The following is a 16,918-nucleotide window of genomic DNA, read 5'->3' as shown; positions in this document are numbered from 1 at the left end:
AAAAGACACATGGTATAATCGTCCTAATGTGGTTTCATGAGCCAACATGGGCACCACGGGAAAAACTCATGTTACTTTTTTTTGAACTTTTACTCCAATCCATGTGGACAATACTCGGTACTTGTACCATTTTATTACTTGAAAGACGATATTGATATTAACTGTATACTTGCTTTTGTTGTTTCGATATATGTTATCATTTCTTCAATTTTGACTTGTTTGATGTTGTTTCAATTTATGCTAAACCCATCCGTCTTGTTTAGTTTTATTATTTATGCTATACCCGTCGAACGCATTACCTTTATGAAATCTTAGCTTTTGCATTAAGCATTGATAATGAATAGTAGCATCTTAATTGTGTTTGCTTGTATGATTTTTTTTAATTAATGTTGTTTGTTCACTGATTGTAGTAGCAAGCCAATGAAACAAATGCAAGTGGTAATAACCTTTTGGTGTTTGTTTCTGTTTATGAACATAATTTGATGGTTGTTGAAATCGACAAATAGTAACCGTCCCAAATCACAAAATCAATTGTAACAGCGATAAGTCAGGTAGTAAACTAAACCTAGTCAAAACAAGCTCTTCGATTAAACCTTAACCGGAAGTGTATTTTAAACAAGTTTTCAAAATCGTAATCATAATTAGCATTAAGAAGTAGGAAAACCACTGATTCAAAACAATAAGCTCATAAGTTCGGTTTACTAAAGTTTTGATTGCAAAAACCCCTGACATACGTTGAAAACTACGACATAAATAGGCACACCAATTTCCTATGAGCTGGCAAATTACAATGTAGATTCAAATATTTTGTTAGAATTGAAATCCGGATAGGATATGGGTTGGTATTTCATGTTCACCTATTTTGTTTTTAATGTAAAATTTGTGAAAAGTCATCTTGATGGAAATTTTGTAATAGAAATGTCATGTCACAGAACAAACGCAATCCCCTGTAGTTGTATGTAATTTTGCTCTCATGTTTTATATGTTGATGCCGGCTTTAACTTTTGTAAATCTCTGTCATATCTACTTGTACCTCGGTTTCCCTTTCTTTTGCTCACATATGTCAACGCTTTCTTGTTTTTATACTTTGACATATTGTTGTTTTACTTTATATTTTATAGTTTCTTCTACAATTTTTCTAATGTATTCTTTAGCATCGTATGTTGTTCACATGATAAATGAAGTCCATGGTGTTATCATATTTAGGGTTTGTGCTTTTTAAGAGGCAACTTTATTCTAAATATGTCCATGGCAAAAAAAATAAATCTTTATGCTAAATACGTTGATCTTGTTGTTGCTTAATTGTATTGAATCAGTTGACATATCTAACGTTTAATGAATGATTAGATTGGTTGGCATAATCTAATGATGATTGTTGTGGAACAGCAAGTCCACTTTTGCACACTTAACGGAGCTCCCCTATCAATTATGTCCATTCCTCATCATCCCCTGTTCCGGTCATGGGATAGATGAAATGGAGATAAGCGGACTCGAACCGCTGACATCCGCCGCAGGGTAAACCACCGCCTCTCAGGTCCCCCGACTGATTCTACCATAGCCATGGTCAGTGTGGTTTCACTTTTGTTATGCATTTTGTCTTTTGTCCTAACTTTCTTAACTTAAGCTATGTTAAGTCGGGCTGCTTTGGTAAATTGACATTTTTTTTTCCATTTTCAATAAAAATTGAAACCAAGAGTTTTTGTTTTTTCAATTGATACCTAAGTAAGTGATGGGAATTAGTCGGCTCGCATAGCGGGTTAGATATTCAGGTTAATAAAAAAAAATTGGTGACGGGGAAGGATGGGTTTCTTGAAATCAATGGGGGAAGATATGAAGGATGGAGGAATCTCTTTATCACTATAGTATCTTGATAGTCTACGCCTGTGTATGTCTATATATAGTAATACATAATATATAAAATTATGTATCTTTTTTATTTATTTTTAAAGAAAATTGTTAAAAGGACCAAAATACCCTTGATTTTCGTATAACAACAGGGACGAAGTTTGTAATTTACAATAATATTAATTAGACAATGCTATAACTAGGGGTCAACGTGGGTCGAGTTGATCGAGTTGAAAGCATTTGAACAACTCAACCGAACCTAATGTTAATCAGGTTGAAACTTTGGTACATCAAAATATTATTGTATCATTGTATGTTAATTTGTTATCTTGAATGTTGTGTTTTATCTGAGGCTGGTGTTGGACCCTCCTTCTCCTGGTGCTACCCACGGTTTGGGCTGGTATCACGTCGTGCATAGGTTGTTGGCATCGTGGCTAGGTCGTGGTTCGTAGCCCATGGGCCGTTCCATGATGGTTCGGGTCTTTTTTTCCTAGAGTTTTCATTTTGTTTAAGTTATTCTGGTTTTTGGTATTTTTAATTATCTTTATTTAATTTTGGCTAAAATGTTTTTTTTATATTTAAATGTTTTTAAATTCATATATGGTATGGCTTTAAGATCGATTAAATGTGTTTGGTTTAAATTTTTAAATTGAAAAATTAAATGTATTTAGTTGCAATGAGTTATAATCTTTAAATAAGACTTGTCGTGTCGTTTTATTTTAATTTTCTAGTTTTTTTATTAATCTAGATATCCAACCGCTATGCGAGCCGACTAATCCCAGGGCGACCAACTATTTTACAGATAGCCCGGAGTCACCATATTTGAACCTCCATAGTCATAAGGGGATTTTTATTCTGCTTGGATTTGAACCTGCGACATTCTGATACTTTTAACCTATGGGTTTCACAGAGGTACAACTGATATCACTTTATTTTATAGAAAAATGAATGATGATATTTTACTTGTACAAATCTATGTTGACGATATAATCTTTGGTGCAACTAATGTCTCAATGTGCAAAGAATTTGAAGTTTTGATGCAGAACGAGTTTGAAATGAGCATGATGGGAGADCTCACCTTCTTCTTGGGCCTTCAAGTCAAGCAATCTGCCGAAGGCATATTTATAAATCAATCTAAATATGTGCATGACCTGTTGAAGAAGTACAAGATGCTAGAAGTCAAACTCAAACCATCCTTGTGATTTAATTTTCTAGTTTTAGATAATTGTAAAATAGATTATGATATATTTATCTTTTCTATTTTAAATCGTAACCAAATTGAAGAAGAATTCAAAAGATCAAGCTCGAGTACGGAGTTAACTAAGTTGGTGGAGCTCGTGAATGTCGTGTTGGCTCGACGCGCATTAAGAGGCTATACCGTATATTTTGCGTTATCTATTTATAACTGTAAAACTTCTTTATAAATAAATCAAATACAAAAGGTTTTTAATCGGTAAATAAATATGATTATTATAAAACGTGATATGTTTATCGAAATAAAACTGATTTAAAAAAAGATAACTTGTAAAACATGATTTTAAAATTTTAAAATATAAATTCAAACATTTGAAAGTTTAGAATGATTATTAAATATAATAAATCGTTTTCAAAATGGATGCTACACGTTACTTATTTAGGGTACTTGTCAAAATATTGTCAAACTTTGACATAGTTAGAGTATTGTCTAGCTATGTCAGATAAACGTAATAGGAGATAGAGTGTTAAAATAGCAGGATCTAAATGAACATATGCACATTTGGCCATTCATTTGGATAGTTGTGATGTTAGACGACTGATTTTTCTTAAAAGTTGTTACTTGAATGAAAATTATGATAATATGTCATGGTTAACCTGTTTGAAATATAAGTAAACTGAGCACTAGCCATTTTACAGATATTTCAAGGCGTGCAACTGAGAGTAACCATGCCACCATTTTACAGATATTTCAAGGGCAATTTTACAGATATTTCAAGGCCAAACCACATCTATTGGGTTGGAATTGGGTTAGGGTAATTTAAACCCAACCCAAGTCACCCGATGTTTTTCTATACTATGGATTTAATATGATTATTAAGTCATCAATTAATATATGTAAATTAAACATTAGACCAACCTGTAATTAGTTATGTTCAAAATTATATTACAATTTCAACCGTAATTTTAGTTTCTTATTTACATGAATCCTCAACTTTCTTTCGAATTTGATAGCCTTTTTTGTATGTTCCCATTCTGATTTTACATGATGTATTAAAGTTTCAATCCGACCAACCAAACCCACATTGGGTTGGGTTGTAGTTTTGCTTGGGTTGGGTTGAGATTTTTCAAACTACAAACATTGGATTGAGTTGTTCAAATGTCTTCAACCCAACCATATACAACCTAATTTCAAGAGCAACTTTTGGTTCATTTTTGTAAGAGAAATAAGTTTTATTTCTACAAATAAAACCATGTCAAAATTACTTTCATCCAACATGAAAAGCTATCACATATGTGCTTCACACACTAGCCGGAAGTTGTCATTGTATACTCCCGCGGGTCGGAAGGCGGCGGGGGAAGGAGAGGGAGGGTCCGCGCATCTGTTTTGGGTACAGAGGGCCATAGGTCCGAAAGCGGACAGACCGCATCGAAGATATATATATATATATATATATATATATATATATACACACACACGGGGTTACGGTTATCTCGGACTTGGACCAAAAAAGAAAGAAAAAAGAAACACTTCAAAATTGAATCCCAACTCTATTTACATGCTCATTTTGCATACTCTAGAATACAAGTCTTTGGCCTCAAAAAAACAAAAGATAACTACATATTAAATACTTTCTAGCTCTCATTCTATACAACAAAAGCTAACATGAAGGAGAATGCTTGTATGCCAGCAAAAATAAATAGCAAAAGAAGCATTAAATGCCGAAATGTATCTACATGAAAAAGGGCACCGCACTTCTTCGATCAAGGATCCAATGCCAGCCCAGCTTATTGAAGACGGGGTTTCATTGACCACATGTCTTCATTGATAAAACCAGTAAAGCTTCATCAAGAGTTCCGGTCTACTGCCAAAATAGACGCTGCTTTTTGGTTGGCTAAGAAAAGACTCGTGTAGGCCATGATTGTTTGGAAGACAATGGGTTCAGTTTAGAGCATAGTGAACTCGTTCAAGAAGTCGCACAACCTTATTAACATTGATCCGTGAAAGTGGTGGCTTTGAACTACGTGATGTGAAGATATTATGAGGGGCTCGAGGTAAAGCTAGTACATCCTCCTGTTGGGTATTTGTGAGCTCCAAAAACTGAGCTAGCATATCCCCATCAAGAATCTTTGGTATCCCTGCCTGCAAATTTGTAAAAGGAAACTGAAAATGATATCCGATCATATGGAACAAGACTTGATGAAGTTAAACTCAAAATGATTACGAACCCTCTTTGTGGAAAATATGGAAGTCATGCTAGCAAGTGTGACAAAACTGGAATGCTAAAAGGCAATAATAATGTAACTGCTTCTAAATAATCTACAGATATCGTAACAATTAAGGTGATTTTGTACCCATACCGAACTTTGACGGCTGCGGAACTCGTTATGATCATTCCCAAGAATAGGAGCCGTCAAAGGATGAACTGCAATCCTGGATTGTACATCTTCCAAAAGCTCAAATTCATCCCTGAAAGATAAAGTTTGGCTTAGAAAGCAATTCCTTATTTAAGATCTTAGTAATTAAACAGCCATTGGATTAAAATAATGTAATAGATAGAACAACACTAATTGAAGTGAAGTTGCTCACTCATACATGACTGTACAAGTGACAATCCAAAAGGGCTGAATTTCAGCGTGCAAATAAGTTTTTTGCAGCCTTCTATCCATAAACAGATAGGGATTGGTTTGGTACGCGGACATGACAGAACAAAAACTTGTTGTCCCACGTTAGGCACGACATGACACTTGGACAGGACAAGACTGAGTATGACAGAAAAATGCAGTTTTTTTGCCCCACCAGAATAGGTGGAACAAAGATTAGGGAGATGAGACAAGATTGGTAAATTACTAAACCACCCATGTCAAATTAAACCTTCCACAATTCTTTGACGGCCTACCTCACTCTCGCCCATTCATTGCAGTCTAGTCTTGTCCATTCCCACAGGCGAATCAAACCACCCATACTAATCATAGGACAAAATCGGGGTCATGTTTTTATAGAGATCAAACCGTTCAGAGGCTAACTAAAGATCCCCACCTAGATGATGGACCCAAGTAGCATCCCGAGAAAGGTCTATATTTTATTAGAAATACAACCGTATCTACAACAAGTCCCCAACATCACAGGTTGATCTTTCCTAACATCTTCTATCAGTACAAGTCTCATTTTCAAACTAGTGCATTTGAAGCTCTATGATATAAAACTTCATTTTTACATTTTAGGACCCCTCCTACTACCATCGCTATCATTATCTATTAGTAGGCAACCATGGGCCCATGAAGCACCAGAACCATATGTATATCCATCATATGCCATCAACTAGGAACCGGAGGAAACATACAGAATACATACAAACTTCAAGGTTTTCTATATCTCTAATTCTTTCTTTTAACTTTTTGTTTTTTGATGGTCTCGGTGATCATACTAGGATGTTAAACTCCTTAGATCTCCCACCATTGAATTCCATAAACGCAAACAAAATATTTTCACCTAAAATTCTCATTACCAAATTATTATAAAAACATGACAAGTTTCATACCTTGATATAGGAACGAAGATCATTATGCTTCCTAACAATGTGCTTGCCACAATACTACTGTGTGATAAATCCATAATTGAACTAGCAATGTCGCAGTCCCTCATTTCATCGTCAGCCAGAAGTTTGTATGAAAACGAACCCTACAAAAAATACCAGCAAGAAAGATTGAAAGTAATTAGGTACATATAAAGAATATAAATCATCTGTTAATACCATGGCCAAACAGCCGCCTCAGTAGCCGGTTAGCACTATAAAGTATACTATGCTTCAAACATTAATAAAGGGCATAGATAATTTAATTCAGAGTCATCAACTTTCTGACCCACCATATTTGGCTGTCAAACTAACCACTGTTCTAGATAAACAGAAGGAAAAGAAGAAGGGAAAAACATTATAGCTTCCATGAACAAAAGATCTTAGACAAATTCTGAAAATGTAAATGCAAAAAGAAACACCGTTTCACATTTTTTTGGTCCAAAATTGCTCATTCTTGCAAACTACAGTGATGCTTTTGCAAAAATTGTGGTTCATTGCAACAAAAAGCCAAAAATGATTTTCGAATGTCAATCAACTACTTAATTTAAGTGCAATAGTCTTAAACTATGTACAAGGAGTCACGAACTTGCCTTTCTGATGCTCATTGCGATCTCACCCATATAGAAGGATGAACAAACCTTTAAGTTGCATTCTGGACTTGCATTTTCTGCATCATATTGGTAGAGAAATCAAATATAAACATAAAAATAATATATATTTACTAAGCAACAAAAAAAAGCGTTGAACATGCCAATACATTCAGCTAGAAAGAATATGGAACTACGCAGCAATAAAACTCAGTTGAAACTCACATGCTTGGAAAGGTGATTCTGAAGTTTACACAAGGCACGAAAAGCTTACCACCTGAGTGATGCGAACAAGACAAGACTGCAATGCTCCCCTTGCGATCTGAAACAACAGCTGTATCAATGTTCATAAGAAGGCAATCAGCAACCAGCCTCTGGACAGGGTCACTATATAATTGCTCCACCTTCTTGGCGTCCTGTATCAGGGTGATTGAAACAGTTGAATATCACTTAACTCACATGTATAAGCATCTGATATAAAAAAAATACGGATTGATAGCATCTATCAAATTATTAAAACAGATATTAACTGACAACCTCATAATATGCATAGAAAAGAATGCCATCACGACAATCACCAACAGCAATAGTAGTGAAGTGAGTGGTCAAAGTCATGATCATAAACCGCGTCCTTCCAACAGCCAATCTTTTGACCCTTAGAGAATTATCGTTTTGAAAGCTGCAGACATAAAACTGGGGGAACATAATAGAAAACATAAGCAAATAACTTGTTAGTAGAGCGTTCATATGCATAGCTGAGAGTTGCATGCAAAGAAAATATAACAGAAGAAACTTACAGCACTGCCGGCAGAGGCCAAGAAATAACAGCCCAGATAAGGGCAGATGGCAAGCACTATCCCACGCATATTGGTTGAATAAGCTAATCGTAGATTCCATACTTCAGTTTCTTCAAGCTTTATCCCATCCGAACTATTATCGTCAGGGCTGCTGCACAGACTGCTACTTGAAAGTTGCTCCGCTCCACAACCACTGATTTCGCGGAAAGGGGAAGTTCGTTGGGAAGATGAGCCGGCTTTTGAATAAAATGTCATTGAGCCACTATCTGAATTTTGTTTGTGCTCAAGGCAGAGGACTATCAATCGGCCCCTTGTACTGTTGACAATAGTTAGTGTTATAAACATACAAACAATTGAACTGGCATATATTTTTATTTACATGCTCAAAGGACCTCCTATTACCAAGATATGCATACATAGGTAGTAAGCTAGTATGGACCAAGTGTGAATGTACGAATGGCTAATGATATCAGCCCAGGACATTAAACTTAGTCCAGTGTGGTGAAAATATGGTGGAAGATCAACAGCATAATTGAGTTGTGTTATACACTGAACACCAAAATAGGACTTGTATTTCACCCAACTAAAAGGTAAAATGGGCCAGCTTAGGGGAAAGGGAAAAGAGTGTAACTTTTCCATCGAATATACTTGGCTTTCATTTCAAACAAGACATTGTTCCTATGAAAAAGCATAACAACACTACATTTCATAAATACAAAAAAGAACCGAGAATTGTTTGTTTTTGCAAAATGTAGTGTTCTTTGCATTTTGAAAAAAAAAAAGATGGTTTGTTTGAAATTATAAACCAAGTATGATGGTTTGAGAAGTTAATATCTAAAAAAAGAAAAAAAGACAGGCTTGATATCCATCAACAGTTAACTGAAATTAATACATACAAAACATAAAAGAAATCAGAAACAATAATCTGATTAAAAAACAAAGAAAAACCGTTGATGGTGTAGAATAAGGAGTTGGGAATGAAAAAAAATATTAACCTTTCAGCTTCACCACTAGGCATTATAGCAGGACCGGTGGAGAGACTAGTTCCCACCACCAATACTTGTTCACTCCCCACCTTCAGTAACTCCATGCACTTCCCTGTTTCCCCAGGATCAAGTTTAAAAGATGACAAAACTGAACCACTCAGGGGGTCCACACAACATATATCCGATGAACACGAATTTTCACTCAGATCTGTCCTTAAAACTAACAACAATCTGCTTTCAGCATGATATAAAACTTTGCGTGGCGTTCCTTCCAGATGGAACTTCTGGACGTTCAGTCTCTTGCTGTGCACCATCTCCAACTACACAAACACATAAAATTTGAACTAGAATCAGCAGCAAGTTGGGAAAAGAGGGAACTTGTATAAATAATCTAACTCAGCCAAGGATTATTAGTAGAATATAAAAATAAGGGATGTTATATCTTTTTTAGGATGGAATGTTAAACATAAACATGTGAGATCAGTTTGGTACAATAGCATTCTCACAATGATACACAAGTTTAAATTCAATACCAAATGGAGACTGTTCTCAGATACAAATAAAATTCCATTGGGACATTCCTTTGAGCATACTGGAGTTGCATGTGTGGATGCTTGGAAAGAGATAGAGGTGTATGAGAGGCTGTGCCTTGCAGTTTGTAATAACCAAGGCCTATCACTGAGAGCAATTACATCAGCATCAGGGAGATCATTCAATGGAACCAGGAAGGCTGGAGTGATACCAATACGACGGATTGAAATCAACTGAAGACAAACAGGGACGTTGTCCTTTGTCATCTCAGATATAATGCATGAATGCATAGCCGAGGTGCTATGTGGTGAAGTCGACGTGAATGAGTTAATTGAACTAACATATGGTCGTGCCTTTGGAGATTCTAATGATGAATTCGTAGATACAGATGGCCACTCAAATCGAAGTAGCATGCCATTCCTCAGCCCTGAAAGGATATAAAGTCGATCAACTTGTACAAGCCTTACATCCTGAGGTACCGATCCACTGATGGTTGTTCCCGTACTGTTTACTAAGGAAATGATTCCTATAGCAAGAGCTCTTATGCCTTGATCAGGTATAAAAGATAGAACCTCCACCGAAGGCCTATGTGTGCCTATAACAAAAGTATTTCCAATTTCAACTCCATTTGTAGGATCCATCACAAGGTGGTTACTAGAGAGCTGATAAAAAGAGTTAGACGGGTCTGCCTGAAGTGGTTTTTGAGGAATGGAGATGCAGGACAATTCATAATCCAATCTGACATGTTGCAACTGGTATACTTCATATTGATAAGCTGCCAGACGTCTAACCCCAAGAACAAATAAGTAGCATGGATTGGAAGTTGCGACAACTATAAACTTATGCCCCACGGCCCCAAGACTAATGGTCATGTTATCAGGAAACCAAGATGTACAATTTGGAGACGTAAAAGGAATACCATCAGGGTGAGCAGCAGCCGTAGGTAAAGCAAGTCGAACTGCATTCTGGTGGATCTGAACCACCAACCCATCACCAATAATACCACACGCTAGAGTACATACATCAGGGCTGAAGCCAACTGAATCAGTCACATCAGTAAAGCTTACACCAACGGAAAGCACCCTTGTCTCTTCTACAAAAGATAGCACAAGGAAAGAATGGTAACAATCAACTAATTTCATTTTCATTGCCCAAGTACCCGTGATCCCTTGATAAACAGGGGCAGTTTTCAATAGTTTCTCTAAACTGATACCATTTCGGATAACCCTTAACGATCCTTCCGGTGCCATCCCACAACAAGCAAACATTTGTTCATGTTTCTCATCATGGTAATCCACGAGTGACATATCCAATATTGGCGAAATATTTTGAACTGGGCTTTTGTACTGTAGCTTCCCTTCTTCAATTTTCAGTACCATCCCATCACCCATTTCTGCAAGTGCAGTAAAAAATCCACCTTCGGCCCATAAAAGCTCTTTAAATGGTAAACCTTTATAGAGACAATCAGAGAGGTTGACTTTAAGACCAGTTGGATCAGAAGAAAGCTCAATCATAAAAAGCTCTCCAGTATCAACACAAAATATCATCCTTGGATTTTCTTCATTTCCTGGTTCCCAACTCCATGAGCACACACGATTGGACGTTGACTTTGATGAATAACCACTATCATCATCTATGTTCATGGGATCATCATCCTTAATTATGTCTTTCAGCTCCAAAAGAGCAGATGCAGCAACGTTGCATATGTTACCTTCTTCATCGACATCATTCGTTCGATACGATTCCTCAACAAAAGTATGCTCATCCACCACTGACGGTAAGAAGTTTAGGCTTGTTCTGTACACACATAAAGGGTTGTGTGCATCCCTAAGATCCATCAGAAGAGCATCACTAACTCTGAAGAGAAATGCGAATCCATAAGAATTGGGAACTTCAACTATATCATGTGCTAGAGGTCCAAGCTCAGCATACTGAGATAGTACGTGGACAAAGTTCTCCCTAGTATTCCATTCTAATAACAAAAGCTCATTAAGAAGTGATCCCTTTCTGCAAAATCAGAAGCAAACATTACTAAAATCATAAGCATGATTTATTGTCAAGGGAAAGACAACTGAATATAACCAAAAAGCAATAAAATAGCAGTTTTATTACTCCATCCATTTAATGATCGCAACGAAAATGCAATGCATTATCATACCTATTTAGAAGAATGGCTAACACAGGGTTGTGCTCCTTGTGTGGTTGACTCATATCTTTCGAGATAAAGCACATGCTCCATATAGTACCATGTATACCAGAAACTCCAGTGCTTGTACTCGTATTATTTTCAATGTCAGAAGGACAAAATATTTTCTGCAGCCAAAAAATACAGGGGCGTCTTAAATCTTGATAAATCAGTACATATATAATCTTCTTTTCTAAAATCTAACTGCTGCGACCTTAAGAGCCTATAACAATGATAGAAACAAGTAAACCTTATCGATGATGTCAGCGCCACCGGAACTAGAAACTGAGAACAGAGCTAGACGGTCCTCGTATGCACTTGTAGCAATGAAACAACCACTGAAAAGTAAAATCAAAACAGTTACATGCAGGAAGCGCTGGATACTGGTTGCAAGAAACCATAATGATGCCCCTGCACACCAACTTAAACAAAAGAGCAACTTACTTGGAATCAACAGCCAACATTCTTCCAACATGATGCCTTAGGTTTCCAGGTGAGCTAGATAGCTGAACTTGTGTCAAAGGGAAGAACCTAAGCAAGCAATGAGTGTACAACAAAAAAGTATCACAAAACATAGTATACAGCAACAACATGACCGATAAAACCCATCTTCTCGTGATCATTAAATGCTCTGCAAGAACAAGAACAAGAACAAGAAAAAAAAACCTGTGCATTTCATTCGAGAAAGTGAGAACCGAGAGCTTTCCGGAGTCTGAAGTAACAAGCAAAAGGTCCTTTCCTTGTACCTACAACAACATCCGAACAACGCAAAATTTAACAACATTGTTGGGGTTTACCTGCTTACCGCATGCAAGTTTTTGTTCAAGTACTTTGGAAAACTTTCAGCCACAAAAGTGCCTTAAAGAGGCGCAGATGGTCTCCTACTAGATTGCCTAATAAACTTTCATAGATGAAGACAACTTGATTCTCTAGCAATTACTAGAGGTTCTCCATGATACCCTATGATTTGCTCATTTAGATTCCTCAGAACTCTCTTGATATTAGATGGAGTCTCGTATATATCTGTAGCAGAAGTAAAACCTAAAACATAATGTAACAAGAATGCTCCCATGAAGCTTAGTGTCAAGGGTAACAAGGTTCGAGTGAGGTTGGCCACATACAAGCCTCTTTGAGGGGCAAATGATTGCCTAGTAAGCATTCACAAAGGAAGAGAACTTGAATTCTCAAGAATAACTGACTGCTCTAGAATACTCAAGGATTCTCTTGAATCATGGACGTTCCTCTAGAAGTCTCTCAATATTAGATGGATTCTCAAATATTTCTGTCCTGAAACCGTCATGCAGCTAGAATGTTCCTAGACCTAAAGAGTTTGTGTATCCAGAAGGATCCTTGTGATATGGAAATCCCTGTAAATAGGTAAGGTCTCTTCCATTTTTAACCTATCCAAGAAAGAAAGAAACAAAGCATTCACAAAGTCCTCCCCCCCTGACAAACCTCTTTAACATTTTGTGGTTGTTCATCCTTCCGCCCAAGTCCCTCAAGCATTTCAGCATGACTTGGCACTCATAAGTGTTAGGTATATATGGAAATATGTATAGTAGAGGGTTTTCTCTTATTTTTTCCTCATAGTTCAGTTAGGTATGTATATTCCATAATGCCCCTTTATGCAACCGTAATCTTCAATAATATTCAGATTTCCATAGAATCCTTCATGAGTTCATCTTCTTCAATGAAGCTAACAATAAGGAACCCCAAATGACCATTGAATAAGGCATAAGCAGTAACATGTTATGCTCCTTAGACATTGCAGAACAATAATAAGGCTTTAGAAATCAAGTGCACAGCAAGTACCTGTGGGCTTGCTCTACGATTCCAGGGAAGAATAGCAAGATCTTTGATTGTTCCAAATACAGGTTGCTCACATATGGACTGCAGAACTCCATAATCATCTATAATTACCAACTCTAAGGATGTTTCCTGCATCAAACATAATCATCTCAGCCAATAAGATGAGGAAAATGTTAAATATCACAACAGTGGATTATATATCATATAGAAGTAATCAGAAAGAACAGCTAAGGCTAGTCTAATTAACTTTGGGTTCCACATAATAGTGGGATGTCAAAGTTCAATCACTTCCCATACGGTTGGGGATTATTTACTGCTTCAGAAACCAAAGTTGATTCATTATTTTCTAGAAATTGGACATAATATCTGCATATAAACCGTTGTATAACATGAAATTAAGTTGACTTGTGAAAACTAAAGCAGAATGAAACCTTGCCGAAAACGATGTCCTTAGAGGAAGGGGATCGGATGTGACCGTAGACGATTTGAAGGACAACGCTTCCTTTAAGAACACATTTAGCAAGGTAGTGAGGACCGCCATGGGATGGCAGTGATTTTGAGTTGTTCCCACTCGCCGACGATGATTCCTCCTCCGACACCGCCATGACGGAACCAAATTAGTTAGGGCTACTTATTAAAATTAGGAATTGGGAAAAAAAAATTGAAACCCCAGATGGGTTATGTATGCATATATTGTTGAAAAATTATGCATCTGTAGATGATTGTAACAAGTTTTTCATGGGTTGTTCTTGGTTTGATTGATTGGGACACGACCACGACCAGTGGTTTTGGAGAGACAGAATGAGAAACAAGAGTAGTGTCATGTAGCCCCCATACGAGAATTGACCAATTTTGAGATTAATGTTTGGTTTATGCGATTTAATTTGATTACATGTGCTCTTAAATAAGGTTTAGGTTTCGTTAAGAATAAGAGTTACCATAAAAATGTGAAAATTATCTACATTCAACTATTTTATTTTATTTTATTTTTTATTAACCTGGATATTCAATCCGCTATGCAAGCTGACTAATTCCAGAGCGACCATCTGCTTTGCAGATAGCCCCGAATCACTGCATTTGAACCTCCGTAGCCACAAGGGGATTTTTATTTCTCATTGGATTTGAACCTGAGACCTCCTGGTACTTTTGACCTTTAGAGCCAAACTTAAACCAATCAAGCATCACCCCTTGTGGTTTACATTCAACTATCTTCTTATCATAACTGATATTCTCACGCATTCTCCCGTCTGTTAAATAAATTCTTTTTTCCGGGTTAAATTGGATTATTTGTGGGGTAAAAATGTAAAAAGAGTAAAATTGACGTTGATATAAATTTTGATATAACTCAGTATGTTTAGGATAGCTCACACTTATTTCACGACTTTGTTGATTCATTGGAATAGCAAAGCGGAACATATATGTGATTTTGAATTCGTTGATTCAAGATATTGCCGCAAAGATGATACGACAAATAATTGAGAAAATTCAACTTTCACTAATCGGAAACCAAAGACTAAAATTTAAAGTGAAATCATTTTATTTAAAGACTATAAATCCTTTATATATACTATATTATAAAACATTTGACAAAAAATTTTAAAAACTATTTTCAATGCATGAAGTACTGTTTATTAATGCATATTACTTAAAATATAAGATTACAAGTATGTTGTGCGTAAATACAACTTATTAAAGCTCTATGTATGAATTCGTGTAACTAATTGCATATAAACATAATTAAATACAAGATAAACATCTCATTTTAAATATATAAAAATCTTAAATATAATTAGGATAATTATTGAGTTCTGACAAAATATTTAATGATTATCTTTATAAAAAATTATATTATTAAATCTAAATTAAATTACTTCGTTACGTTAAATTAAATTATAATAAAAAAATTAAATTACAAAAATTACATTAATAATTTATCCTCATTTATTTGAAATGTTTTATAAAGTCCCTTTATTTTATTGTCGTTTTAAAGCACATATCATATTTTTCGAAAACAAAACTACTTAACATTAAGATTTGAATATCTAAAAACATTACAATAAACGATATTAAAAAAAAAGTAGCTCTAATCCTATATTTCATATTTCGCTTTAGTTTTGTCACACAACATTTTGTAATATGCTAGTTGTTCGTTTGTCATGTCTTCTGTACTTTGTGGTAAGATTCTTATTTTATGATATGCTAGTCGTCGGACATAGTGGGAAGTATGAAATAGGAGGTTGTATGTTTGTAAGTGAAAGAGAAGGTTATAAACATATATTGTTATAAACAAAGAAAAGTATAATGACGATGACACAAATTCAAGTTTGTTAAAAAAAAATGAAAGACGATAAATAGATGATATTTTTTTTAGGTATTTATATTTTATGTGTCATTTTGATCGTCTAGTCGAAAACTTGTTAATGATATATTTTCTTATTATATGTTTACTTCTATTTAATAAATTGGATTAATTAATCTATACTATATTATAAAGCATTTGATAAAAACACTTAAAAATCACTTTTTATGCATGAAGTACTGTTTATTGATACATATTACTTGAAATTCAAGATTACAAGTAAATTATGCATATGTACAACTTATTAAAGTTTCATGTTTGAATTTGTGTAACTAACTGCAGATAAACATAATCAAATAGAGGATAAACATCTCATTTTAAATATAAAAAATCTAAAATATAATTAGGATAATCATTGATTTCTAACAAAGTACTTAATCATTATCTTTATAAAAAATTATATTATTAAATCAAAAATAAAAAAATAATATAAAGAAATACATAAAAAAGAGAAATTTTATCAATATTTTTTTATATTTTTTATGATATTTTCGTATTTATATTTTTTCCAAACTTAAAAACATTATCCTTTTCTCAAAACCACATAAAACCGTATTATAACATCGACTAAGACAAAAAAAAATGAAAACATTAAAATTGAGATGTATCTCACTACATTGTGCGAGTACCCTTTTAGTAAATATTAACAAAGGATTAAAACAAAAATAAGATTGAATGAAGGATGTAATATGAAAATTTAATTGAAACGTTTTATTTGATCAACCACTTATTGTAGAATAAGTCTTTGTACAATAAGTTACAGACTGCCGGTGATAAGCCGGAGGAAGCGAGGGTGAGCTAACTCCAAAAACCCGTCCTCAGTTCGGATTGCAGACCTTACATATTGGAATTATATATCATCAATATTCTTTTCTTTACTCCAATTTTTCAACCCATTAAAAAAGTTTTTTAAAATAGTAATCTATATCTAAAAGAGTATTCGAACAATGCAACGAGACACATCTCGATTTTAATGTTCTATTTTATTATTTGTCTCTGTCGATGTTATAATACGATTTTATGTGTTTTTAAGAAAGCAATAATGAT

At 35.0% G+C, this 16,918-nt stretch overlaps 1 protein-coding gene across 5 annotated transcripts; it reads right to left on the bottom strand.

Annotated features, from left to right (window-relative positions):
- Positions 1–4,552: 4,552 nt before the first annotated feature.
- Positions 4,553–14,350, bottom strand: LOC112514463 (pre-mRNA-splicing factor prp12). 5 transcript variants are annotated; one of them, XM_025120950.1, is made up of 15 exons: positions 13,944–14,350; positions 13,516–13,641; positions 12,370–12,449; positions 12,148–12,234; positions 11,954–12,041; positions 11,677–11,831; positions 9,521–11,525; positions 8,997–9,307; positions 8,002–8,317; positions 7,742–7,897; positions 7,479–7,620; positions 7,208–7,284; positions 6,582–6,721; positions 5,395–5,509; positions 4,553–5,182 (listed from the first exon to the last, which is right to left on the bottom strand). In XM_025120950.1, exons 1-15 carry the CDS (start codon positions 14,115–14,117, stop codon positions 4,982–4,984), a joined length of 4,173 nt encoding a protein of 1,390 aa, XP_024976718.1. In that variant the 5' UTR covers positions 14,118–14,350; the 3' UTR covers positions 4,553–4,981. The 5 variants fall into 5 exon arrangements, 4 of the variants coding, with proteins under 4 accessions (XP_024976718.1, XP_024976735.1, XP_024976726.1 ...); XM_025120967.1 differs by having other exon boundaries at positions 5,401–5,509; XM_025120958.1 differs by having other exon boundaries at positions 7,482–7,620.
- Positions 14,351–16,918: the final 2,568 nt, after the last annotated feature.

The sequence above is a fragment of the Cynara cardunculus genome, assembly GCF_001531365.2.
Source record: "Cynara cardunculus var. scolymus isolate 2C chromosome LG 1, CcrdV1, whole genome shotgun sequence".
Taxonomy (NCBI): domain Eukaryota; kingdom Viridiplantae; phylum Streptophyta; class Magnoliopsida; order Asterales; family Asteraceae; genus Cynara; species Cynara cardunculus.
The sequence above is the reverse complement of the archived record's forward strand: the minus strand, read 5'-3'. Positions and strand labels throughout refer to the sequence as shown.